At 57.6% G+C, this 23,673-nt stretch overlaps 5 protein-coding genes and 1 pseudogene across 5 annotated transcripts; 4 read left to right on the top strand and 2 right to left on the bottom strand.

The window, feature by feature from the left end:
- Positions 1–578: 578 nt before the first annotated feature.
- Positions 579–3,346, top strand: NDUFB10 (NADH dehydrogenase (ubiquinone) 1 beta subcomplex, 10, 22kDa). The gene is made up of 4 exons (XM_006873866.1): positions 579–726; positions 2,404–2,542; positions 2,942–3,081; positions 3,243–3,346. Exons 1-4 carry the CDS (start codon positions 579–581, stop codon positions 3,344–3,346), a joined length of 531 nt encoding a protein of 176 aa, XP_006873928.1.
- Positions 3,347–3,532: 186 nt separating this feature from the next.
- RPS2 (ribosomal protein S2) lies at positions 3,533–5,275 on the bottom strand. Its single transcript, XM_006873865.1, has 6 exons — positions 5,096–5,275; positions 4,926–5,015; positions 4,488–4,595; positions 4,075–4,248; positions 3,744–3,995; positions 3,533–3,658 (listed from the first exon to the last, which is right to left on the bottom strand). The coding sequence occupies exons 1-6, from the start codon at positions 5,270–5,272 to the stop codon at positions 3,578–3,580; spliced, it is 882 nt and encodes a 293-aa protein (XP_006873927.1). The 5' UTR covers positions 5,273–5,275; the 3' UTR covers positions 3,533–3,577.
- A 102-nt stretch (positions 5,276–5,377) lies between these two features.
- Positions 5,378–9,751, top strand: RNF151 (ring finger protein 151). The gene is given in 9 exon segments (XM_006873952.1): positions 5,378–5,463; positions 5,716–5,817; positions 5,874–6,060; positions 6,737–6,787; positions 7,029–7,261; positions 7,634–7,730; positions 8,204–8,473; positions 8,476–8,669; positions 9,580–9,751. Coding segments are annotated over 9 exon segments (1,392 nt in total).
- Positions 9,752–9,771: 20 nt separating this feature from the next.
- On the top strand, positions 9,772–16,491 carry TBL3 (transducin (beta)-like 3). Its single transcript, XM_006873953.1, has 23 exons — positions 9,772–9,815; positions 11,907–11,958; positions 12,044–12,139; positions 12,221–12,268; positions 12,369–12,510; positions 12,585–12,669; positions 12,751–12,921; positions 13,009–13,084; positions 13,156–13,249; positions 13,342–13,523; positions 13,608–13,749; positions 13,832–13,890; positions 13,981–14,084; positions 14,557–14,704; positions 14,790–15,020; positions 15,092–15,162; positions 15,253–15,409; positions 15,483–15,541; positions 15,611–15,714; positions 15,799–15,870; positions 15,948–16,106; positions 16,186–16,293; positions 16,406–16,491. The coding sequence occupies exons 1-23, from the start codon at positions 9,775–9,777 to the stop codon at positions 16,489–16,491; spliced, it is 2,487 nt and encodes an 828-aa protein (XP_006874015.1). The 5' UTR covers positions 9,772–9,774.
- A 174-nt stretch (positions 16,492–16,665) lies between these two features.
- Positions 16,666–20,670, bottom strand: LOC102841680 (annotated as a pseudogene).
- GFER (growth factor, augmenter of liver regeneration) lies at positions 20,669–23,381 on the top strand. The gene is made up of 3 exons (XM_006873867.1): positions 20,669–20,929; positions 21,194–21,390; positions 23,219–23,381. Exons 1-3 carry the CDS (start codon positions 20,669–20,671, stop codon positions 23,379–23,381), a joined length of 621 nt encoding a protein of 206 aa, XP_006873929.1.
- Positions 23,382–23,673: the final 292 nt, after the last annotated feature.

The following is a 23,673-nucleotide window of genomic DNA, read 5'->3' on the forward strand; positions in this document are numbered from 1 at the left end:
GTCCTGGTGATTAGTTTTGAAAGGTCACAGTTACTGAAAACGCTGGGGGGGCACAGTTCTATTCTGATACACGTGGACTTGCTATGAGTCACCGACTTGATGGATTTCTGGTGTGGCTCTATAAGATGAGCACTGGATTCCTAACCATGAGGTCAGCGGTTCAAATCCACCAACAGCTCCTGGGAAATCCTACACAGGGTTGTTATGAGTCAGAACAGACTTGACAACATTTAACAACTTCATAATCACGATATGTCTGTTTCATTCAATACTGTATTTACTTTATTCCAAGTGCCCAGACCAATGCCCAGCACGTAGTAGGCGCTCTAGGAACGGAGACTTACGGAGGAGCGAGTGCAACGACTCGGAGGTACCACGGGGGGCGCCCGTGTTGCTAGGCGTATGCAGAACCAGGCCAAAGCGGGGGCCCACGGACTACAAGTCCCTTGGTGCTTCGCGCCACCCATCCGCCAATGCGCAGTCGCGCCGGCCCGGAGTCCTTCGCAGCGGGCGAACTAGGCCGCGGAAGCGAGGCCAAGACTGAAGCCGGGGAGCTGACCCTGCCGTCCGCCGCAGCCATGCCGGACAGCTGGGACAAGGACGTGTACCCCGAGCCCCCGCGCCGCACGCCGGCGCCCTCGCCTCAGACCTCGCTGCCCAACCCCATCACCTACGTGTCCAAGGCCTTCGACCTCCTCGTGGACCGGCCCGTGACCCTCGTGAGAGGTACGGACCCCAGGCACTCCCGGACATCCCCGCATGGCGCCTCAGAGGAACCCCACCACTGCACCCCAATCTCACTGCCCAGAACACCCCCTGCCGCCCCCGGCACACGCCTGGGCCTGGGCCCTCACTGGAACACCCCCACAGTGCACCCCCAGATACCCACTGTGCCCTGCACCCCGGCTTACCTTCCAAAGCTCCGGGCCGCGGGGCTTCACAGGGACACCAGTGCACCCCAGACCCCTACTCCCCAGACATCCCTAGACACGGTGCCTCTCCACCCGCCAGCACCCCAACACTCCCTGGACCCCAGTACCTTGGGCGCATCCTCCGTTCCCCTCACCTCCTTGGTTCCCTTGCTGGTCTCAGGGTCCCACCTTCCAGGAGCCCCCTTCCCCAAGCGAGCCTCATACTGCCTGCCCCCTGGAAACTCCTCCACTGCACCCCTAGCTCCTGGTCCACCTCACCCCCAAACATCAGGGGTTATAGGTCAGAACCATCTTGTGCACATTGGGCCTCAGTCTCCCCACAACACTGAGCATCAGCAGTGGAGGGAGGGACACCCACTAGGGGTCACTTCCCCACTGTGGCCACAAACCCGTGCCCACAGAATGTCAGGATAGTTGGTCAGTGATGGCCGAGGCCCCCCAATCTGAATGTTCTGTAATTTGCCTGAATTCAGTGTGGGCCTGTGTCCTCCCCCATCTCCAGGGGGAGCCCACTAGAGAGCTGGTCACTCTGTTTGGGGTCCAGCTCTGTCTTCAGTTCTGAGTCACACACTTCATCTGCTCATTTAATGAACCAGTTCTTTCATTAACAAATCACATGGGGGCATATGTGATGATCTGGTGACGATCCTGTTAGCCCCTGACCCATCACCACCCACTCCACGATATCCCCAGGACCAAGCTCCATAGGCTTACTGAGTTTTTTAAATTGGTCACTTTTCTTCCTAGTCTTTCTTAATCCAGAAGCTCCCCTGAATCCTGTTCAGCATCCGAGCAATGTGCGTGCCTCCCTTGACCTCCCTTGGCAGGTCTTGCCTGTAACTAACCCGAGGGTCTGCAGTCGGTATAGCCGAGGGCCAACTCGAGTAGCGATTTCTTGTTGCTGTTCCGTGAGTCAGAGCGACTGAATGACCCCAGCCGGGCCCTGTACCATCCCGTGTGAGCTCACTGTTGGAATTCACTGCGTTAATTCATCTTGTTGAGAGGGTCTTCCTCTTTTTTCGGACTCTGCTCTGCTAAGGATGCTGTCCTTCTGCAGTGACGTCTTCGAAAGTCTGTGCAATACCGGGACACAATCTCATTAGGTCCAGCTGCTTATGGCTCTGCTGGGGAAGCTGTGGCCCAAAGGTGGCCTTGGTCGCAGAGCTGGACTGGTGGTCAGGTTGTAGCAGGCTCCCACCACAGTAGTGCCAGGACAGTGGGCATCTTGGCCACTGTCCTGAGTTCACTCCCCAGCTGGCCTCAGTCCCTTGTCTGAGGGGGCTTCAGAAGAATAGCCCCCAGGAACTTGGTGCACCTCCCTTGTATTCCCATCCTTCCCAAGACTTATCACCTGCCACACCTCTTCTTCCAATCCAAGTTGCCCACTGTAAAAGCCAGGTCCATTTGGGGAGTGGGTGTCTTCAGTGGCAGTGCTGATGAGGGTCATTGGGCCCTGGGTTCTTCTCTGCAGATTTCATTGAGCAGCAACACGCCAAGAACCGATTCTACTACTACCACCGCCAGTTCCGCCGCGTGCCAGACATCACCGAGTGCCAGGAGAAGGATGTGCTGTGCATGTTCGAGGCGGAGATGCAGTGGCGGAGGGACTTGTATGTGCTGGCCCCTGGCCCTGTGCAACTCAGCACCTCCCTCCCCTCCAGTCAGTCGGGGATGCTGAGGTGGTCCCCAGGAGAAATATCAGGGGGGTTTAATAAGCTTATGGAAAAGTTTCCTTCACCAAGTTTATTAAGCTCCTTCAGACATGGCAGCCTGCTCCTATAAACAGGGCAGTTTCACTCTGTCCTACAGGGTGGCATTTCAAGACAAAGCACTAGACCCTAAGGTCAGTTTGAACCTCAAGGTTTACTGTGCAAACCCATCAGCTGCTTCTCAGGAACCCTATACAAGGTGGCCAAGTTGGAAGACTGAATCAGGATCCTTAGCAGAGGGCTTGGTTTGGGGTCAAGGAGTACAGGATGATCACTGTTTCCCAACTGCCTTGCTTTCAGCAAAGTTGACCAGGAGATCATCAACATCATCCAGGAGAGGATGAAGGCCTGTCAGCAGAGGGAGGGCGAGAGCTACAGACAGAACTGTGCCCCAGAGTTGGAGCAGTTCAAGCAAGTGTCCAAGGCCTTCCAGGACCGCTGTGAGTGCCGCCCTCCTGCACCCCAGCCCAGCCCCAAGTTCACCTGGATTTTCCACCCAAGTTTATTGTCTACAGTAAAATAACTCATGTTTTAAGATATGGTAATGACAGAACTTGTGCATTGAAGTTCCATTTTTCTGAGACTTTCTGTCCCCTCCTAGACCATGACCTGGGGGCCCATTACTCTGCCAGGAAGTGCTTGGCAAAGCAGAAGCAGAGGATGCTGGCAGAGAGGAAAGCTGCAAAGGAGGCTGCGGCTGCCTGATCATCGCCCCCTTCCCCTGTAACTATTGTCCTGAATTAAAGTCACTTCTGACTCCTGGCCACCCATGTGTGAGAGGCTTTGTTTCTTCCATTGGGTGTGTTTTATTTTGTGGTTACCAAAGACTTGGCTTTTTTCCCATCCCTCACACAAGACATAGCTACAATTATGAGAATACAAACAGACACCAACAGGCTGAATTCACTTTTATTTCTTTTTTATCAAAGCCTCTTATTATGTGGTTGCCACGGCTGGAGCCTGGGTCCTCTGCACAGAGACTCTGGTGTGGGTCTTCACAAGGTGATCAGTGAACTCCTGGAAAGACGAACAAGGGTTCAGCTGCAGAACACAGAGCCCTTTGCCCACCCCCCTCCATACACACACACTGGGAGACTAGTACCTGGTAGGGAGATTTTGTGAACACAGTCTCTTTCCAGAGGTCAGGGGTGAGATAGCTGTAGGTCTTGGAGATGGCATCAAAGGTGGCCTTGGCAAAGTTGCCCAGGGTAGCAGTGCAGCCCCTTGCCGAGGTGTAACAATCATCAATACCAGCCATCATCAGCAGCTTCTTGGGCACAGGGGCTGAGACAATGCCAGTGCCTCTGGGCGCAGGGATGAGACGCACCAGGACAGAGCCACAGCGGCCGGTCACCTGTAAGGGCAGAAGGTCAGGGCCCTGGAAAGTCTACGCTCCACCCAAGGCCCCCTTGCTTTCACTTCCAGAATCATACCTTGCAAGGAACTGTGTGGGGTTTGCCGATTTTGTTCCCCCAGTAGCCTCGCCGCACGGGGACGATGGACAGTTTGGCCAAGATGATAGCCCCGCGAATGGCTGTGGCCACCTCCTTGGAACACTTGACGCCTAGGCCAACGTGACCATTGTAGTCCCCAATGGCGACAAACGCCTGCAAAGACATGGAAAGTGAGTGCTGGCCAGTGCCTGAGCTGACCCATGCCTGCCAGTCCCCACGGCCCAGGGAATGTTGCCCCACTCTGGGAAGGGAGGCCACAGAGAGGCCTACCCCGGGTCCAGAGAAGAGCCTTCCTCTCTCTCCACATTACGAAAGTCACACTTGTTTGGAGCAGGTATGACCATGCAGAGCTGGGAGAGGCCCCTTAGGCACATAGGTCGCTGCCAGGGTACCTTGAACCTAGTCCGCTGACCAGCACGCGTCTGTTTCTGCACAGGCATGATCTTCAAAACCTCATCCTTGAGGGACATTCCCAGGAAGAAATCAATGATTTCAGACTCCTGCAGAGAAAGAACACGAGACACTCAGTAAAAAGGGACCCTGGCAGTGCAGTGGACTAAGCTAGGGGTCCTAAAATCTACCTGTGATTACCTTATAGATTAAAACCACTGTAAACTAAGGGATCAAGATGTATCTTAAGAGACCCTATTGGGCAAGTGTACTATTCTACAGATCACTGAGACGACCACAGTGCTGTTTAATGCTTCACGGTGTCAGACACCAGATTTCACACAGGTGACACACACGCCCCTCAAAAACCAGAATCGTGGGTCCCTCAATCAATGGCCGGAAAATGGCGAAGACAAAAACCAAGTGAGCCCCATAAGTACCTTGATTGGCAGGGAGAAAAGGTAAATCTCCTCCAGGGACTTGATCTTCATGTCCTTGACCAGACGACCCAGCTTGGTGACAGGGAGCCACTGAAAGAGGAACGGGCGGATGAGTGGAGCCCCTGATGGCCGGCAGCGCCCACGGGCCCCACGAGCACCCCGGAACCTACCTCCTTGTCCTCGGCTTTGCCTCCGCGAGCACCGCGGCCTCGGCCACGGCCCCTACCACGGCCGCGACCCCGGCCCCGCAGACCACTGCCGAAGCCTCCGCGGAAGCCACCGCGGGCTCCCGCCCCCGGACCCCCGGGGCCTCCGGGCCCTCCCGCTGCACCGGCGTCATCCGCCATTTGCTAAAGAAAGCGACAAGAACCAGTCAGTGAAGCCTCATATCCGCGGCCTCCCGCGAGCGAAACCAGGCCTGGACAGTAGCCCACAGGTTCCTGCCCAGCCCGATGGCCGCGGATTTCTGCTTCCCAGGCCGCGCGCTGCCGCCATTCCAAATAACACTCACGTGTTTTCTCGGAGAAGAAGAACGACTGTACGCGGGAGGATGCTTTTATATCTCACCAGCTGTCGCGAGATCTAGACTGCCCGCCCCTAGCCTGAGCAAACCTGGAGCCTCGGCGTACTCTGTGATTGGTTCCGAGACACTCCGTCCTACACGCTGTACGTGCCGAAGGTCCAGGCGGGGTCTGGCACGTGCGTGACGCGTCAGCGCCGCTATAAAGGTACGCCCGTCGTCCTCCTCCCTTTCCGGCGTGTTTCTCTGGTTGTGGTCCCTATTGGGTAGGTCTGCGCCCCTCGCATCGTGCGGTGCCGAGTCGCGCGCGGGTCCTTGGGCGGGGGTCCGGCGCTGGCTGAAAATCGCTTGCGGCCTCGCCCGTGGCCATAAGTGAGATACGGCGCCCAGAGCCACCAGGGGTCTTAGCTCGCCGCCCACTGCCTCAGTGTGGGCGCCCGAAACCCAGTCCCCGACACGGCCCGCTGTGCTTACCGCCCGCCTGCCCGGCCGGCCCAGCCTCTGAGCCTCCTTTCTCTCCGCAGGGCACTGCTGGTGGAGTCTGCGCACGACGCCGCCGCCGGGACCACGGGGGGCGGGAAGGGCGGCTCCCCCCCCCCTCAAATAAAGCCGATTGTCTGATGAACTCGCGTTTGTCTGTCAGCGGCGCGCCTGTTGATGCTGGTTCCACATGAGACTATGGAGGTCCAGTAGGTGGCAGACTCCTCGGTGGATTAGTTGCGTCTCAGGGTCCACGGGTGGCACCCCCTGAATATGGACAAGGGTGTGGAACCCTGATCTGCCCGTTTCCCCCGACGTGTCCCTCGGTTCTCCATAACTCGGAGAGGCTGCATTGGCCTGAAGTGATTTGGTTCGGGCCAGCACACCTTTAGCAAGAACTGGAGTGTGAGGTTCTCCGCTCAAATCCTGGCTTTGTTCCCCTGTCGCTGTAGGATAGGGTCCTTTAGGGTTTGTCAGGCTAAATCTAAGTGAAACTAAATACTCAGAACCCAGTTTCCTGTTCGTTTCCTCCCTTATGGGAACAGGCTGGCCTTGAATGTCTTCTCAGTATTTCCAGGAACCACTCCCTACTGTTTCACTGGATTTTTCCAATTTCATCTCTGGGTCCTGAAACCTAGCACACAAGACTGGGATCCCTGTGGAAGTCTAAACAGCTCTGAGAGAGGATGAGCCCTCTGCTGCTTAGGGATGTGTAGGCCAAGGGCCAGGTGGACCCTGTAGCCTCCAGAGCTGATTGGCCTGAGCAGGACAATGCCACTGTGATGTGGACCCCTCCCACTGTGAACTGCAGGCTTCCCTGTGCCCTGGGGTCAGTGAAGCTGCTGTCCCCACAGAGATCATGGTGAGTCCAGACATTTCTTACTGCCTGCCCTCAGATGGGTATTCATTTCTGGACACCTGCCCAGGGCTGGACCAGACTGCTAAGAAACTGGAGGTCAGAGTTGTGGGCCCCCCCCCCCCCATGTGGAGTAGGTTTCCACTGCAATGTCCCCTCCAGACTGAAGTTAGCTTCTCTCAGCTGAAGCTGGTGGGCTTGCGGAGTCTGGAATAACGCAGGTGTTAACCCAGCCCCTCCACTCCAGGTCCTCATGAAAAGCAGTCTCTCCAGGTACCTGGAGGTGGGGAAACAGATCCTGGGTCCTACCCTGACAATGACCTGGCTTTTACAGAGTGGAGGGTATGATCTCAACCTCTTTGCCAGCCCTCCCAACTGCAACTTGTTGTGCTCCGTCTGCCATGGGGTGCTCAAGAGACCCATGCGGTTGCCATGCGGCCACGTTTTCTGCAAGAAGTGCATTCTCCAATGGCTGACCAGGTGGGCCTAGTGTACCAGGACAGGGGAAGGTCTCCCAAGCCTTGGGTCACAATGCCTTAGACTTGCCCACCAAGGCCAACGTGAAGATGCTGGGGAGCCCTACGTGGTGTCTGCTTGTTAAGTGCAGTCGAGTCAGTTCCCACTCAGCAACTCTGTAGAGTTTTCAAGGAGCAGCTGGTGGTTTGAACTGCTGACCTTGGGGTTTGCAGTCCAGTGCTGATCCTCAGGCCACCCCACCCTCAAAGCTCCCTTGAGTGGTCCCTTCCTGCCTCCTTTGAGCCGAGGCTGGAGAGGAGAGGGTTCATCCAGTGAGGACATAGCCAGGGGAGGCATATGGCTGCCACTCCCCCCACTCTACTCTCACTCTTCCAGACAGAAGACCTGTCCCTATTGTAGGAAAGAGGTGAAACGGAAAAGGATGGCCCCTGTGAATAAGCTCCAGAAAACCATTGGACTCCTGGAAGTCAGGGTAGTTATCACAGCCCTTTCCAGTTTAGAAAGGGGTGGCGGGAGACAGGAGGGAGAACTCACCTTCCAGGAAAACCCAGGGAGTTCTCTCAAGCCCCGGGGGGAATCATCAGACCGGGCTGAGTGTGAATCTAGGCTCTGCCACTTAGAGGATAAAGTGCCAGCCAGCAGTTACTGTTTGCTCCCAAATTTTACAGATGGGGAAGTGGAAGGGTTAACTTGCAGGATTAAAGACAATCCTAGTATGCCAGACCAACATGGCCATGTACCTCCCTGTTCAAGACTCAGACCTTGCCCACTTCCAAGCAATGGTCCACTCTTCCCACCAGCCCTAAAGTCAAATGAGCTTGGTCTGACCTGAATTCTCTGGTTCCTGCTCTGAAATGTAGGATTGGGTGGAGAAGGTCTAGGTGACACTGTCCCCCACCCCCGCCCCCCCAGGCTTTGCTCACAAGGCACCCTTCTCTTTCCCAGTGCAAGAACTCAGAGGCTGGCTGTTTGGTGATTTGCCCCCTGGCCCATCGGAAGGTGCATCAGGACGCATGCCCATTTGAACTGATAACCTGCCCCAACGAGGGCTGCTCAGTGCGGGTGCCACGCGGCTCCCTGGCAGATCATGGGCAGATTTGTCAGCACAGTGACCAACAGCGCTGTCCCCTGGGCTGCGGGGCTACCCTGGGCCTAGAAGAGCGGGCCAATCACAACTGCTACCGGGAACTGCGTGAGGCCTGGAAACGTCGCCAGGAACGGAACGCAGCCAGGCCCTGCTGTCTCACCTGCTACGGCGAGTGCGCCGGGTGCAGCGCTCCACCACCTCCATCCGCAGGCAGCTGGCCAAGCTCGCTGACTTCCTGGAAGATGACAACTCCCTGCTCTTGGGTGCCCCTGACAGGGAGGAGGCATCTGAGGCCGGCCCAGAAAGCAGCAGTGGAGCTGGGCTGTGGGGTTCCCAGGGCTAAAGTACTACCTTGTACATAGAGAAATAAAGGTGAAACCCAGGCCTGCCCCCTGGCACCTCTGTTCGCTGGCCCTGCCTACCTCTCCAGTCTCCTCTCTTCATCCCTCAGAAGTGCTTTGACACCTTCTTTAGGTTCTTTCTCACCCGGGTATTTGCACTGGCTGTTCCCTGGCCTGGAGGACTTCCCCTCCTATTCCTGTCTCATTTCCCAGCCTCCTTCCTGGGTTGGTGGTGGTGATTATGTGCCATGGAGTTGGTTCTGTCTCAGCGACCCTGTACAGAGTTGCCGAGGCTGTAAGTCTTTACAGGAGCAGAAAGCCTCATCTTTCTCCCGCAGAACGGCTGCTAATTTCCAGCTGCTGACGGTGAGATTAGCAGCCTGACTCGTAACCACCCCTGCAGTCACACCACTGACCCTGCTATTTAGGAGGGGTGCAGTTCTTCAGCCTGTTTCGCAACACTTCCTCCTGCTGTGATGATGTGCCGTGGAGTCGGTTCCGACCCATAGCGACCCTGTACAGGGTTTCCGAGGCTGTAAATCTTTAGGGGAGCAGAATGCCTCATCGTTCTCTTGGGGAACAGCTGGTAGTTTCGAACTGCTGACGTTGCAGTTCGCAGCCCGATTCATTAACCCTACGCTACCAGAGCCCCATATTCCAGAATGCAGAGGAGGCAGAAATTTGGAGGTTACTTTAGAAATCAAGAGTCGGCTATGATTCATAGCCGCCCTATATATAGGGTTTCCATGGAGCGACTGGTGAGTTTGAACCGCCAACCTTATGGTTAGCAGTCCAGTGTTTATTGTACAGCACCACACCAGAATTATTACGAATAGTTATTTCCATTAAGAGGTAAGATCCCTAGAGGGTCACATCCGCACTCTGCAAACCAGAAACGCCTTCCCGCAGAACCCTTTACGATGGTGCAGCTACCGCCCACATCAAAGATGGCGCGGCACGCACAGTGCCAATGACGCGGTCGCGGGTGATGACGCCATCGCCGAGCGCCGGGAGCACGGAGTAAGGCTCAGGTTCTTCACGCGGCTGCTGAGGCGGCGTCTCTAGAGGCTCCTAGGTGGACCGGAGATATGGCGGAGGCCGCGGCCGGAGTGAGCCGCTTCAAGGCCAAGTGAGCCAGGGGTCGCGGGCGACGCTCGGGATGGGAACCAGGTTCCCAGGCGGGATGGGGTTGAAGGGATGCGTGGAGCAGCGCCCGCTGCGAAATGGACGTCCGGTGGTTGGGGATGGGTGCGGGCTGTGTACGCCTGATGCGGGACTGCCGCGGTAATACAAGGTGTTGGGGGGGGGGACGGGAATCTGGCCGGATCCGCTACTGGCGGTGGAATGGGAATCCTGTTTGGGGGCGTGGAGCAGCGCCGAGAGTCCCGGAAGAAGGGGGCGCGATGGCCTGAGCCCCCGTCGGAGCTGGTCCTGGGCGGGAATGGGGTTCCCCACTCGGGCATCCTGAGAGCTTCCACCGTGCGCCTTCTTTCCCAAGGGGCAGGACTCCTGAGCTAGAACATGTGGCCAGTGCCTAGTGCCGGGGCGGCTCAGTCTTGAATTTTCGCCTTGTGAAGCGCTGTCCGATGGGGTAGCCGCAAACCCAAACCCATTGCGGTGGCGTCACTGCTGCAGCTAGAGACCCGACAGGACAGGGTAGCTCTGCCCCCATAGGGTTCCTACGGCTGCTTGTAAGCTTTACCGAAGCCTACTGCCATATCGAATTGGGCTGCGAACCTTAAGGTCAGCGGTTCGAAACTACCAGCTGCACCGCAGGAGAAAGATGAGGCTTTCTACTCCCGTAAAGATTTACACCCTGGGAAACCCTGTACAGGGCCGCTATGGGTCAGAACCGACTCGACGGCACTTAATAACAACAACAACAACTGCCATATCATTCCTCGGAGAGGCCAGTGGGTTCGAACCACTAATCTTTAAGTTAGCAGCCCAGCACTTAAGCACTATGTCACTATGTTTAAGCAAATCCATTTCCATTGCCAACGGTAGGTTGTAAAAAGCACTAGGAATGAGCAGTGTTGATGTTAAGAGCAGTCTGGGTAACGGTAGTGTTAGACCTGAGAATCGGAGTGCGAGATTGGAGAGACCTCACCGGAGACACAAGAAGGACACGAAGAGTCTTTATTGCTGACCAGCGTCTGCAAACGGGCTAAAGCAAGCTCTCAAAGGTTTGCAGCCCTGAGCTGTCTGTCCGTTGGGGCGGCTTAAAAGGTTAAAACTTTAGGGGAGCAATCCGGATACAGAAGGAACACAACACGTCCCTGTAATCTGGCACCTGGTGTTTGTTTTCCGAGACTGTCTGGGCCTCTTCTGGGAACTGACACTCGAGGTTTATCTACATCTTGTTACATTGGATTTAAGCTCACAGCTACAATTGGAGATTGTTGGGGACATAGAGCCTTTGAAACCTGTCAGGTTTTTGTTACTTGAAATCACTCAGGATATTTGGGGCAGGCGCAGACCTGAGGCAAGCTTTCTGGGGTACATCTTATTTTGGGGGTCTTATCAGTAGTAGGGGCTTGGTTTCATCTTGGGAGTCAAGTTAACCAAGTATAGAAACTGGGGAAAGAGAGACTCAGGCCTCACACAGGGAGCAGCCATCAAAGGTGTTGGACTCTGAGCACCAGGCCTGCATGGTGGCTTGTGAGAGGGAAGTGGGGAGCCGGAGAGGTTAGCAGAGGCCCCTTTGGGAGAGACCTTGGGGGATCCTAAGGGGAGAAGATGACGGTTTTAAACAGGGCACGGAGGGACATGGCTGCAGGGTGGAGGGATCAGGTGGAGGCCTGGAACAGCTATTTAGAGGAGAGACCTTGCCCCCCAGTGGGGCCCAGCTGGGGAGGCAGGTCCTAGGGGGGTGCCTATGCTTTGTCTAGGCTGCCTTACCAGTCTTGGCTTCACTCAGCCAGCAGAGGGCCCCCAAGGCCCATCCAGCTCTGCACTCTTCACCTGGCTGCTGATGAGCCTGCGCTTAACTTAGGTGGGATCCTATGTGGATCTCCCAGTTCTAGGGGGAGGCAGCTGCAGGGAGTTCAAACAAGTGATAGTGGAGAGCTCAGGCTGGGCACTAACTCTTGGTGGCCAGGGGCCCCCAGTCCCATCAGCCCTCTCCTGGGGAACAGGTCCTCAGGTGCAGGGCTCCATCCGGTCATGAGCACCAGCCTTGGGACCAGGTGGTTCCCTCACTCCCCCATCCTCCCTCCAGCTACGCCTCCGAGCAGAAGATTGAGCCTTTCTACAAGGGCGGGAAAGTGCAGGTACTGCTGAGGGTGGGGCAGGGAGAGGGGAGGGGGCTGGGTGGGGGTATGGAACACTGTCCAACCAAGACTGCTCCATCCCCAGCTGGACCAGGCCGGACAGCACCTTTTCTGCATCTGTGGTACCAGGGTCAATGTGCTGGAGGTGGCCTCGGGGACTGTGTTGAGGAGCCTAGAGCAGGTGAGGGGAAAGTTAGGTGGGGGCAAGTAGAGTGGAAAGGTCTCCTTACTTACCACACTGTGTGCCCACTCTTGTCCCCAGGAGGACCAGGAGGACATCACTGCCTTTGACCTCAGCCCTGATGACCAGGTGCTGGGACTGGGGGTGGAGTACAGCACTCTATCTGTCTGCAAGGGAGGGGTGGCCAATCCCTTCTCCCAGCTGACCACAAGCACATCACCTCCCCCAGGTGCTGGTGACAGCCAGCCGGGCCCTACTGCTGGCCCAGTGGGCCTGGCGAGAGGGCAGTGTCACCCGCCTGTGGAAGGCAGTGCACACCGCCCCTGTGGCCACCATGACCTTTGACCCTACCTCCACACTGCTTGCCACAGGTAGGGCCCCAGCTGGGTGGACAGGCCAGAGGGTATTGGCAACAGCCCCCACCCCTCACACATGTGGCCTGCAGGTGGCTGTGATGGGACCGTGCGCGTCTGGGACGTCATCCGGCACTACGGGACACACCACTTTAAGGGCTCCCCCGGCGTTGTCCAGTGAGTGATGTGACCAGGAGCGGACAGAGGTGGGCACCGGGCCAGGGCAGCACAGATCTCACATGCCTGCCTCTGCTGCAGTTTGGTGGCCTTCCATCCGGACCCTGCACACTTGCTGCTCTTTTCCTCGGCTGCTGACGCTGCCATCCGCGTGTGGTCCTTGCAGGACAGGTCCTGCCTCGCTGTGCTGACTGCCCACTACAGTGCTGTCACCTCACTGGCCTTCAGTCCCGATGGCCACACCATGCTCAGGCAAGTGGGCAAACCACGGCGGGCCTTGGGGAGAAGGAGGGCACTTGGCCGAGGCTCCTGATCTGAGGCAGCTCTTTTCCCTCCCAGCTCCGGCCGCGACAAGATCTGCATCATCTGGGACCTTCGGAGCCGCCAGACTACGCGGACGGTGCCAGTGTTTGAGGTGGGCTGCTGGGGTCAAAGAGGTGGGGGAGAGGGGTCCTGGTAGCACCCTCTGAGCCGGCTCATCCCCAGAGCGTGGAGGCTGCACTGCTGTTACCAGAGGAGCTGGCACCCGAACTGGGCGTGAAATCTCCGGGCCTGCACTTCCTGACAGCTGGTGACCAGGGTGAGAGGGGCTGGGCCTCAGGAGCAAGGTGGGCGGTGGGGCTGGGGCAGGCCCCAAGGCCTACAGGTCCCAGTGTCCCTGTCCTCACCCAGGTTCGCTGCGAGTGTGGGAGGCAGCGTCTGGACAGTGTGTGTACACACAGCCGAGGCTGCCAGGCCCCGGGCTGCAGCTGACGCACTGCGTCCTAGCCCCCGCTGCTGGCCTACTCCTCAGTGCCACCGCAGACCACAACCTGCTGCTCTACGAGGCCCGCTCCCTGCAGCTGCGCAAGCAGGTAAGCGCTTGTCCCTGGGCAGCCAGGTCCTATAGAGCCACCCTTTCCCCACACACACCCCTTGTGTCCTTCCTGTCCCCACAGTTTGCTGGCTACAGCGAGGAGGTGCTGGATGTCCGGTTTCTGGGCCCCGAAGACTCCCATGTCGTTGTGGCCTCTAACAGTCCCTGCCTGAAGGTGTTTGAGCTGCAGACATCAAACTGCCAAATCCTCCATGGCCACACAGGTGCACCTCGGCTGCCCAAGAGTGCCTAGACCTGCCCTCCGCTGACGGGCTAGCCTGTAACCAGCCCTCTTCCTCCCCCCAGATATAGTCCTGGCGCTGGATGTGTTCCGGAAGGGGTGGCTCTTTGTCAGCTGTGCTAAGGTGAGGCGCCCTGAGAGGCACGAAGGTACAGGCCATGTGCAGGTAGGCAACGAAGGCAAGGGCCGTCTCCTCACTCCCTCCTCTCCCCAGGACCAGAGTGTTCGCATCTGGAGGATGAACAAGGCCGGCCAGGTGACCTGTGTGGCTCAGGGCTCTGGGCACGCACACAGCGTGGGCACCGTCTGCTGCTCTAGGTAGTGAGGCTGCGGTCAGGGGGAAAGGGAGGCCATGAGGAGAGGCCAGGACAGGGCAGGCCCACTCTGCATGTGGGGCTGGGGGCGCCTTGTTGGGCCTGCTCATTGGGTGAGGTAATTGGGGTGGTGGGGGCTAGGGACTTTAGTCCCAAAGGTGACCGGAAGAGTGCTAGGGAAAAAGCTCCTACAGAAACACTCAGCTGTGAGCAACTGACATGAGAAAAATGCGTGACTTGTTGCCAACTCCACCTTAGTAAGAGGGGGTATGGGGCTCTGTGGGACAAGCACTGGGTCAGCGATTCCAGCACACCAGCTTTCCTCTGAAGAGAGATGAAGCGTTCTGCTTCTGCCAAGATTTACAGCCCCAGAACCCAGTTCAGGGTCACTATGAGTCAGAACCGGCTTCCTGACAGCAACCCTACCTAACCAGCTGTGTGGGAGTGACAGCGTCTCTATCCTGCTCTGACCACAGGCTGAAGGAGTCATTCCTGGTGACAGGCAGCCAGGACTGCACAGTGAAGCTGTGGCCACTCCCTGAAGCCCTGTTGTCTAAGAACACCGTCCCCAGTGGAGAGCCTGTTCTCCTGCAGGCCCAGGCTACCCAGCGCTGCCACGACAAGGTAACTGTAGGGGCTGCCCGCCGGGCAGAGCACGGTGAAGCGGGCCTGGGCTGAAGTGTAAACCAGCGGCCTGCTCCTTCCCCAGGACATCAACAGTGTGGCCATAGCACCCAATGACAAGCTGCTGGCCACGGGCTCCCAGGACCGCACAGCCAAGCTCTGGGCCCTGCCACAGTGCCAACTGCTAGGTGTCTTCTCGGGCCACCGGCGTGGCCTCTGGTGCGTGCAGTTCTCACCCATGGACCAAGTGCTGGCTACCGCCTCGGCCGATGGCACCCTCAAGCTCTGGGCCCTCCATGATTTTAGCTGCCTCAAGGTGAGCTGTGCCCCACCCCCCAGCCCAACCCCCAATTGACAGCACCTCATTCCGCATCTCCCCACCCACAGACGTTTGAGGGACATGACGCCTCTGTGCTAAAGGTGACCTTTGTGAGCCGGGGCACGCAGCTGCTGTCCAGGTCAGCAGGCTGGGGCTGGGCAGGATTGTCCCAGCAGGTCAGACTCTGCACTGCCCCCTAACCCCTTGCCCTCTACCCATCTGCTCCTAGCGGCTCTGACGGGCTCTTGAAGCTCTGGACAATCAAGAACAATGAATGCGTGCGTACGCTGGACGCCCATGAGGACAAGGTCTGGGGCCTGCACTGCAGCCGGCTGGATGACCGCGCCCTCACCGGCGGCAGTGACTCCCGTGTCATCCTCTGGAAGGTGTGAGGTGGGGGGCATGGGGTTGGGCGGATGGGGAACGCTGGAGGCCAGTCTGACCCCCGTGTCATCCCAGGACGTGACAGAGGAGGAGCAGGTGGAGGAGCAGGCCAAGCGGGAGGAGCAGTTGGTCAAGTGAGTGCCCCCCATCCTGCCCTGTGCAGCAGCCCATATCCCCCTTCACCATCCCCCTCCTCCCCACAGGCAGCAGGAACTGGACAACCTGCTTCACGAGAGGCGTTACCTGCGGGCGCTGGGCCTGGCGATTTCCCTGGACCGGCCCCATACCGTGCTAACTGTTATCCAGGGTCAGTGCCATGCTAGAGGGGTGGGGGAGGGGGGTCTGGGTTCAGGGAGCCCCTTCCCCGGGACTCAGCCGCCCTCCTCCCCAGCCATCCGCAGGGACCCTGAGGCCTGTGAGGAGCTGGAAGCCACGGTGCTGGGGCTGCGGCGAGATCAGAAAGGTCAGAGATCCAGCAGGCGGGCGGGTCAGGGTGAGGGGGTGGCCAGTGGGGTGAGGCTGACCATCCTGTCATGGCAGAGGCCCTACTGCGGTTCTGTGCCACCTGGAACACGAACTCGCGTCACTGCCATGAGGCACAGGCTGTGCTCACTCTACTGCTGCGTCACGAGAGCCCCGAGGAGCTGCTGGCCTATGAAGGGGCTCGGGCCGCGCTGGAGGCCCTGCTGCCCTACACTGGTGCGTTGGCAGCCTGGGGCAGGCAGGTGGGCAGGCGCTGGGCTCTGGGTACCTCCTGACTCCCTCTGTCTGCCCCCAGAACGCCACTTTCAGCGGCTCAGCCGGACGTTGCAGGCAGCCACTTTCTTGGATTTTATGTGGCACAACATGAAACTGTCCCCGCTCCCTGCCCCTGCAGCCCTCGGAGGTGGGAATAAAGGTGTATTCTAATCTGTTCTGCTTCAGTCTGAGGACCCACCATACAGCCAGCCCACTCTTCAGCACAGTCTGACCTGACTCAGGACGGTTTATTAACACAGATTTTACTCAGACAAAGGAGACAAAACCACCTCGTCTTGCACCTCCCCTGCAGCACCGAAGCATTAGTGTGACCATCTGGGGTTGAATTCCATCACTCTTTCTCAGTAAAGCTAGGGGGCTTCTGGTGAGCTAGGCTTCACGCATTCAACGTGGGGCATGGTCCATGCTGGCAACCCGGTCCAGGAGTACACCCAGTGTGGCTGGCCTCGACGGCACTGCCCACTCTTATCACTGCACCTGTGAGGGGGTGGGAGTTGGGTTATACCTTAGCCACAGCCTCATCCTGCTTAGCCACAGCCTCATCCTGCTTAGCCACGGCCAAGCTGCGCCTGCGCACCTGCATAGCCAGCATCCGCGGTCTGACGTCTTCAGCACTTACTTGCACCCCCGTGGGCACAGACAGCCCTTGTAGGCACTCAAAGCACAGAACCACAGCCCTGGGGGTGGGAAGGGTGGTCATATTTGTCATCCTTGGTTAACTCTGAAACAATCCCCAGGTCCCTATAGCTAAGGGCTCCCCATGTTACAAGGACAGGGAACACATGCGGCCAGGGCTGCCTCAGTATTGGTGGGCATGTGGGGAGAGCATACCACTGCGCCTTCCCAGCAGGCTGCCCTCCTGCTCCTGGCCCTGGCCTTCCTCTAGGTAGGGGGCGGGAAACCAGGCCATCTGTCCGCCCTGGTTTGCCACCAGCCACCAGCCTGTATGTAGAAACAGCGGGTTTCAGCTCCCCAAACCCCACTGGGATCCGGGACAGAAAGTAAGCCCTATGTCCCACCCAGCCCCACCTGAGGGGTGTTGCAGCATCCCATCCAGGACCTCCTGGCTCTGTGCATGGAAAGCTTGGCCCCACATGTGCTGAGGGCAGTAGGGCTACGGGCATCGCATACTCTGAGCCTCCAGTCGACCGATATCAAGGCTGCCCACAGGGCTAGGCAAAGGCTCCTCATGGGGGGGCAAGATTACCAGGCTGGGAGCATCACAGATGACAGGAGTGGGCCCACTTCTCACAAATCGCCGCAGCCTTCCAGTCTGTCCCTTTGGGCTGGAAGTTGGGTAGGTCAGGCACCTGCCAGGTGGCAGCATAGGCTCCAAGTCCAAGGGTTTTGAAGCAAGCCAGTGAGCTCTGGGCTCTGGACACGCAGTCTGCCACCATCAGCAGCGCCTGGGTATAGGCCTCTAGGAGTCCAAGACACACCAGCCCACGGGCTGCGCGCCCACCATGCGCCAACAGCAGCACATCTGCAAGCATGACGGTCAACCATGGGACCCCTCCCTGGACTCACACATCCATGTCCTAGCCACCCTGGCCTGACCTGGAAATGTTGGGAGAATGCAGTTGGTTCTGCGAAATAGGCCTTCCTCCATCCGGAAGGTCTTTTGAAGGCTCTTCTGCAGTGAGGAAGGACAGATGGGTCTTGGAGAAATCTGGTCCACCCAGACAGCAGACCCCGAGTGGAACTGTGCAAGGGGGTCATGGGGTCATATATTGGAGGCAGTTTGGGGACCTAGGGCCATTCCAGGTCATTCACATGGAGTTTTGTGAAATCATCATGGCTCCTTCGTACAAATGTGTGGCTGACATCGAATGAACACATGGAGTAGGCGAACGTCTGAAAGGAAAGGTGACAAGGACAGCAGCACTGTGCCTTCCCCTTTGGGGGTTACCAGAAACCCAATCAAGTCCCGGTCTGCACCAAGGCCACTGCTCATACTGACACGGTGCCTGGCACTTGCCCTGGTCATAACCTCTTCCCTGTGGGGTGCTCCCAACCCTGAAGCCTGGCTGGAATTCCCTGATGAGAACTGAGTCAGCGGGGAGTCCCCCCCACCCACCTGTGGAGGTGCTTCACCCATAGAAACTTGGGGGCAAGAGCACAAGTCTGGGGAGGAGACCAGGCTGCCCGGCCTTGGAGGTATGTGAGACTTCCATGTCTTCCAAAAGGGGTGCCAGAGGGGCTGGGATTTCACCTGGGGCCCTCTAGTTTAACTAGGAGAAGAGAGAGTAGAGGGAAGAGCTGTAATCTCCCCTCCCCCAACCCCCATTAACATGGCACCCAGTCAAAGCATGCTCTGTCCCACGTCCGCCCAGTGTAGGCGCTGTCTTTGTGCCTGTGGGGCTCTCTGCAGTTGTATCTGGAGCACCCTCAGCGAGCACTAGAGACTTTTAGAGCCTTATCATCAGAGAATAGTTCTCATGATGCCCCCACAGCCACGGGAGAAGAAACGGTGAAATGTGTGCATGAGGGTGCCTTCCGCAGGCTCACCCCAAGTTGACGCTATGGTGGGGAGACTCAGGCCAGAAGTGCGGTGGCAGCCAGGCCTAGTCAGGGAACTATGTCTAAACGTGTGATGTCATAATGTCCTCCAAAGGAAATCCCAGTTTTAAGCTGAGAATTGACCATTCCAAACTCCAACCTGGGCAATGGGGTAAGAGGTCTGTCTGGGTAGCCACCTCTTAGGGAGACTTCTGGACCCCATTCCACCCACAGATGAGCACAGTAATTCTGCCTGGTACTGGGGGTGCTCCAGCTGTGTGTCCGGGCTCACCCCTCCCCAGGCCCTCCTGACAGGTCCATCTCTGGAGCAGCCCTCCAGAAACTTATCCTGGCTCATCAAAGGGCCTTTGTGTGTCTGGCTGGCCAGAGATCCTCTCTGCAGCCCTTCCACTTGCCCTGGTCTCTGCCCAGGTGATGAACACCTGCTGATATGTTCTGAATGGAAGTCTGCTCTCAGCTGGGCACCCACTCACCACCTAGGGGGTCATGCTGAGGGCCCAGAGCCTGCTCCCTGGAAGAGGGAAGAGATACTGGGCAAATAAGAAGGCTCACTCACAGCCATTCACCAGGATGCATCGAGGCTGCAGCCCCCCTCCTGACCATATAGTACAGTCCTGGATGGTCCCCACTTCCTTCCCCTCCATAACTCCCATCCACCCCAGCTCCTGTCAACCTTGCCGCCATAAAACCCTCTCCCCATTGACAAAGGGACTTGAAAATAAAAAACAGTATGTATCATTTATATCTAACACCAGCCTCGGAAACCCTGTACAGGGTGGCTATGAGTCGGAACTGACTCCACGGCACATAACAACAACAACCCACCTCACTAAGAAATCTTTAGTTCCCACAGAGGCCAATGAAGACTTTCGTGACAGGCCATGCCCACGCTGGACCTCCCCTCCCATCACGACGGCCCTCCTTAGTGGAATCCTGTCTTCAGACCTCTGCAGCCCGGATTTACCACACCCTGTACGTGCTCCCATCCACCGTTTGTAAGTGAACGTGCATTTGTATGCCTCCGTGTTTGTTTCTGCCTTGACTGGGAGAGCTGAGGATGTCAGGGATGGAGTCATGTTCTGCCCCGCACCTGAAACGGTGCTTGAAATAGTAGATAGACCAACACCGACAGATATTTGTGGAATCAATGTATGACCATATGGAAGTCCAGGTATTTGAGTAATCTCCCGAGGCTGGTTTAACTCTTACATGAGGTTATAGAGTCCCAGCAGGCCCTGCCTTCTGGGGTCAATGACTGCATGCAGCAGCGGACACGCGTGCCGCCAGTGCGACTGTCTGAGCCCCCCTCACCCCATCTCGCGTTGCCATGGCGCCGGGGGAGGAGGGGAGTGGGCGGAACCGCGGGGGATGAAGGCCAGTGCGTGCGCGCGCCAGCATCTGTGCGATCACAGCCTCGCCCCGCGTTGCCAGGTGCCCGTTGCCATGGCGATAGACAGCTGGCCAGTGAGAGTGACGCCCTGCTAGGCGGGCCGGCACAAAGCCCGGCCGCAGGCTCAAGGGACAGTTAGAGCGCAGCGATGGGGGCGTCGCGGGCCCCCACCCGAACTTCACCTGCGCCTCAGCCCGAGCCCAGCGCGCGGCCACGGCGTGGCTTCCATACTACGCTGCTCTTCTATTGGAGGAAGCGGGAGCACCGCCCCACACGACGCAAGCCGGGCTCGGGCCGTGGACGCAGGCCGAGGGGAGCGGGTAGGGCACGGCCCTCCCGCGGCGCCGGCCCCACCAGGGCGCGGACCCTCAACCAGGCCGCGGCCTCCGACACAGCCACCGCTCCAGACCCGTCTCCGGGTCCCGCCTCCGGGCCCGCCCCCAGCCCGGCCCCGGCCGTCGCGCCCGCGCCCGTCGTGCGCTTTCCCGTCGCGTGCAGTCGCGCTCTGGCGGCAGCGCGCGCTCTGGCATGGATGCCGACCTGGAGGCCCCTCTGGAGGCCGAGCTGGCCCAGAAGCCCTTGCGCGAGCAACATGGCGGCGCCCAGGGAGCGCGGGCGCTTTGGCGGCGGGGGTTTCTTCTCCTTCCTGCCCGGCGGCGCACGCTCCGAGGTGCTGGACGACCAGGAGACCGACGCGCGAGGTCGGGGCGCGGGCCGCAGAGCTTCTGCTGCCTCCGCCGCGACGCTAGCTCCGGCACCGATCCCCGAGCCGCAGGTCGCTGAAGACACCGCCCCAAGGCGGCCCTGCCGGGCCTGTGTTGACTTCAAGACGTGGATGCGGACACAGCAGAAGGTGCACGTTCGCCCCAGTCACCCGCCTGAGCCCTTTCTCGCCTTCTCAGGTGTTCTTCGGTGCCCCTAGCTGTCAGATGGGTCCCATTTTCGAGTTGCTCTCCTATATCCTTCCACTTTGACACACACTAACACCCCATAGTAGGTCTGGCGCTGCCTCGCTCAGCTCCGCTGCCGGACTCTGTCCTGAGACATTGGGCCGCGGCCTGGGGAAAAGGAAAGTCCTGGTCGGGGAGCCTGAACTGAACTTTTCCTTCCGCAGCAGGAGAGCAGCACATTTAGGGAGGATTGTCCTCAGGACCGGGAGGAACTGGGCCGCCACAGTTGGGCTGTCCTCCACACCTTGGCCGCCTACTACCCCGACGCCCCGACCCTGGAGCAGCAGCAAGACATGGCCCAATTCATTCATTTATTTTCTAAGTTTTACCCGTGCGAGGAATGTGCTGAGGACTTAAGGAAGAGGTGAGTCCTGTGAGCAGCGCCCCCAGGGGCTGGCGGTCAAACTGAGGTCATGGGGGGGAGGGTGCTGTGCCCTTGAGTCAGTTCTGAATCACAGCCACCCTGAATAGGGTTATCTAGGCTGCAGATCTCTACGGAAGCAGAAAGCTTCCGCTTTTTCCCTGATGGATTCAACCTGCTGACCTTTTGGTTAACATCCCAAAACGTAATCCCACTAAGCTACCGTAGCTGGAAAGGTGACCAGAAGCCAGGACTCCCGGCCAGTGAGTGGAGATTGGATTCTAGGGCCATCTTGCCCATCAATGGACAATGCTTCCCATTGTACCGGAGGGTCCTAGCAGCGCCTCCTCTGCAGTCCCTCTGTGGGGCAGAGCAGCAAAGGCTCTGGCTGAACCGAGGCCTCCGTGCCAAGCAGCGGGCCTGGCTTTTCAGTTATGCCGGCTGCCACCCCTCCCACTCTCTGCCCGAGGCCAGGGAGGCTGAGGCCTCCTGACAGTTATGAGCTCATAAAGGTTCCTCCTTAATGTCTTGCCCTTTAATGTCTTGCCCACAGCGTTTGTCAAATTTGCCCCTGCTCCCTGGGTGGGGTTTTGGTGTTTCGTTTTGTTTTCCGAATTTGATTATAATGATACACTTCAAAACGTTTGGTGGAAATTAGTCTTTTTATTCAAGTTTTCCAGAATTTAAAAAAAAATCTCCCTCATACATATAACATGAAATTTGATCTTCTAACTTTTTTTAAAAAAACCTTTTCTTGTGAATCAAGGTTTATAGACAAGATTAAGTATTTTTTAAGTGTACCATTAATTGTGTTTGTACACCATACAAAACTTTTAATTTCTCCCCCCCAAAAAAATCACTGAAACTCGGTACCCCTTAACTCCCCCTCCCCTGCCATTGCAGCCTCTGGTACCCTTTATTTTGTTTTCTGTCTCTGAACTGACCTGTTGGAGAGATTTCACAGAAGTGGAAACATTTCTGTCCCTGGGCAAGGTTTTTATTCTTTTTACCTTTGTATTGTGATTGAGTGAAGTTTACGGAGTTCATCCATTTTCCAGTCAGTTCATACACATTTTGATTCCTGACTGACTGAGAACCCCTGCCTGCTTCTTCCTTGTGACACCTGTTTCTAGTCCTCCTCATTTCCTTCCTGCCTTCTGGGCTTTGTCCCTGTCAAATACTGTGCGTTTGATCTCCTCTGATTGATTGTTCTGAGGAGTGCAAACCTCCCTGGTGGTAGCCTTCACCTTACAGGTTTGTCTGTTGTTTGGAGTCCTGGTGTGGTGCTGTGGGATAAAGCACTGGACAGAAAGGTCAGTTTGAACCATAAGGTTGGCCGTTCAAATTCACCAGCCACTCCTTGGTCTATGAGTCAGAACCAACTCCACAGCACTTAATGAAAACAACATTGTTTGGCTAAAATTTAAGTCAGAAGGGAGTGGCTCAGTCCTGAGCTTGAAAGGTATTTAAGGGCCATAGTCTTGGGTTCCACCAGTCTCTGTCAGACCAGTGAGCATGCTCTGCTTTATGATGTTGAGTTTCGTTCTACCCTTTTCTCCCACTCTTATCTAGAACCTTCTATTGTGATCCCTTTTAGGGCAGTCAGCAGTGATATGTGGGTATCATCTAGTTCTGATCTCAGGTCCTGGGAAGGTTTTTGAGCAGGCTGGGAGCTCACCAAGGCCCAGGGCTCTGAGGGTCAGGCCTGCCCCAGGAATGTGCTGTCCCTCCTTTAGGGGCCACTCCTGGCTTAGTCTCCCCAGGAGCAGACTGGAAGTTGGCTGAGGGTGGGGTCAGCTGCCTCCCAATTCTCAATGCCCTCTGCCCCCAGGATATACCGGAACCAGCCAGACACACGCACAAGGGCACACTTCTCACAGTGGCTGTGCCGCCTGCACAATGAAGTGAACCACAAGCTGGGCAAGCCAGCCTTCAACTGCTCGCAGGTGGACGAGCGCTGGCGCGATGGCTGGAAAGACGGCTCCTGCGACTAGACCAGGGTGGGCGGCGCTGGAACCAGCTGGCCCTGCAGTGAGCAGGGCAACCATTAAAGTGCATCTCATGCAGAACCTGTCCTGTCTTAGTTGGGTGACCCCAGGACAGTGCCTGCGGGGGAGAGGAAGTATGGAGGTGCCCATGGCATGCACCCCTGATGGCAGGAGTGGGGTATGCAGGTGATTGAGGCAAGCTGCCCCTGTGCCAGGCAGAAGCGCCTGCCTGGGCTCCCCCATGTTCACCACACAACACCAGCCCACCACCTCCTCACTGATTGGCCTGGACCTATGG

The sequence above is a fragment of the Chrysochloris asiatica genome, unplaced genomic scaffold, assembly GCF_000296735.1.
Source record: "Chrysochloris asiatica unplaced genomic scaffold, ChrAsi1.0 scaffold00257, whole genome shotgun sequence".
In the NCBI taxonomy this organism is placed as follows: domain Eukaryota; kingdom Metazoa; phylum Chordata; class Mammalia; order Afrosoricida; family Chrysochloridae; genus Chrysochloris; species Chrysochloris asiatica.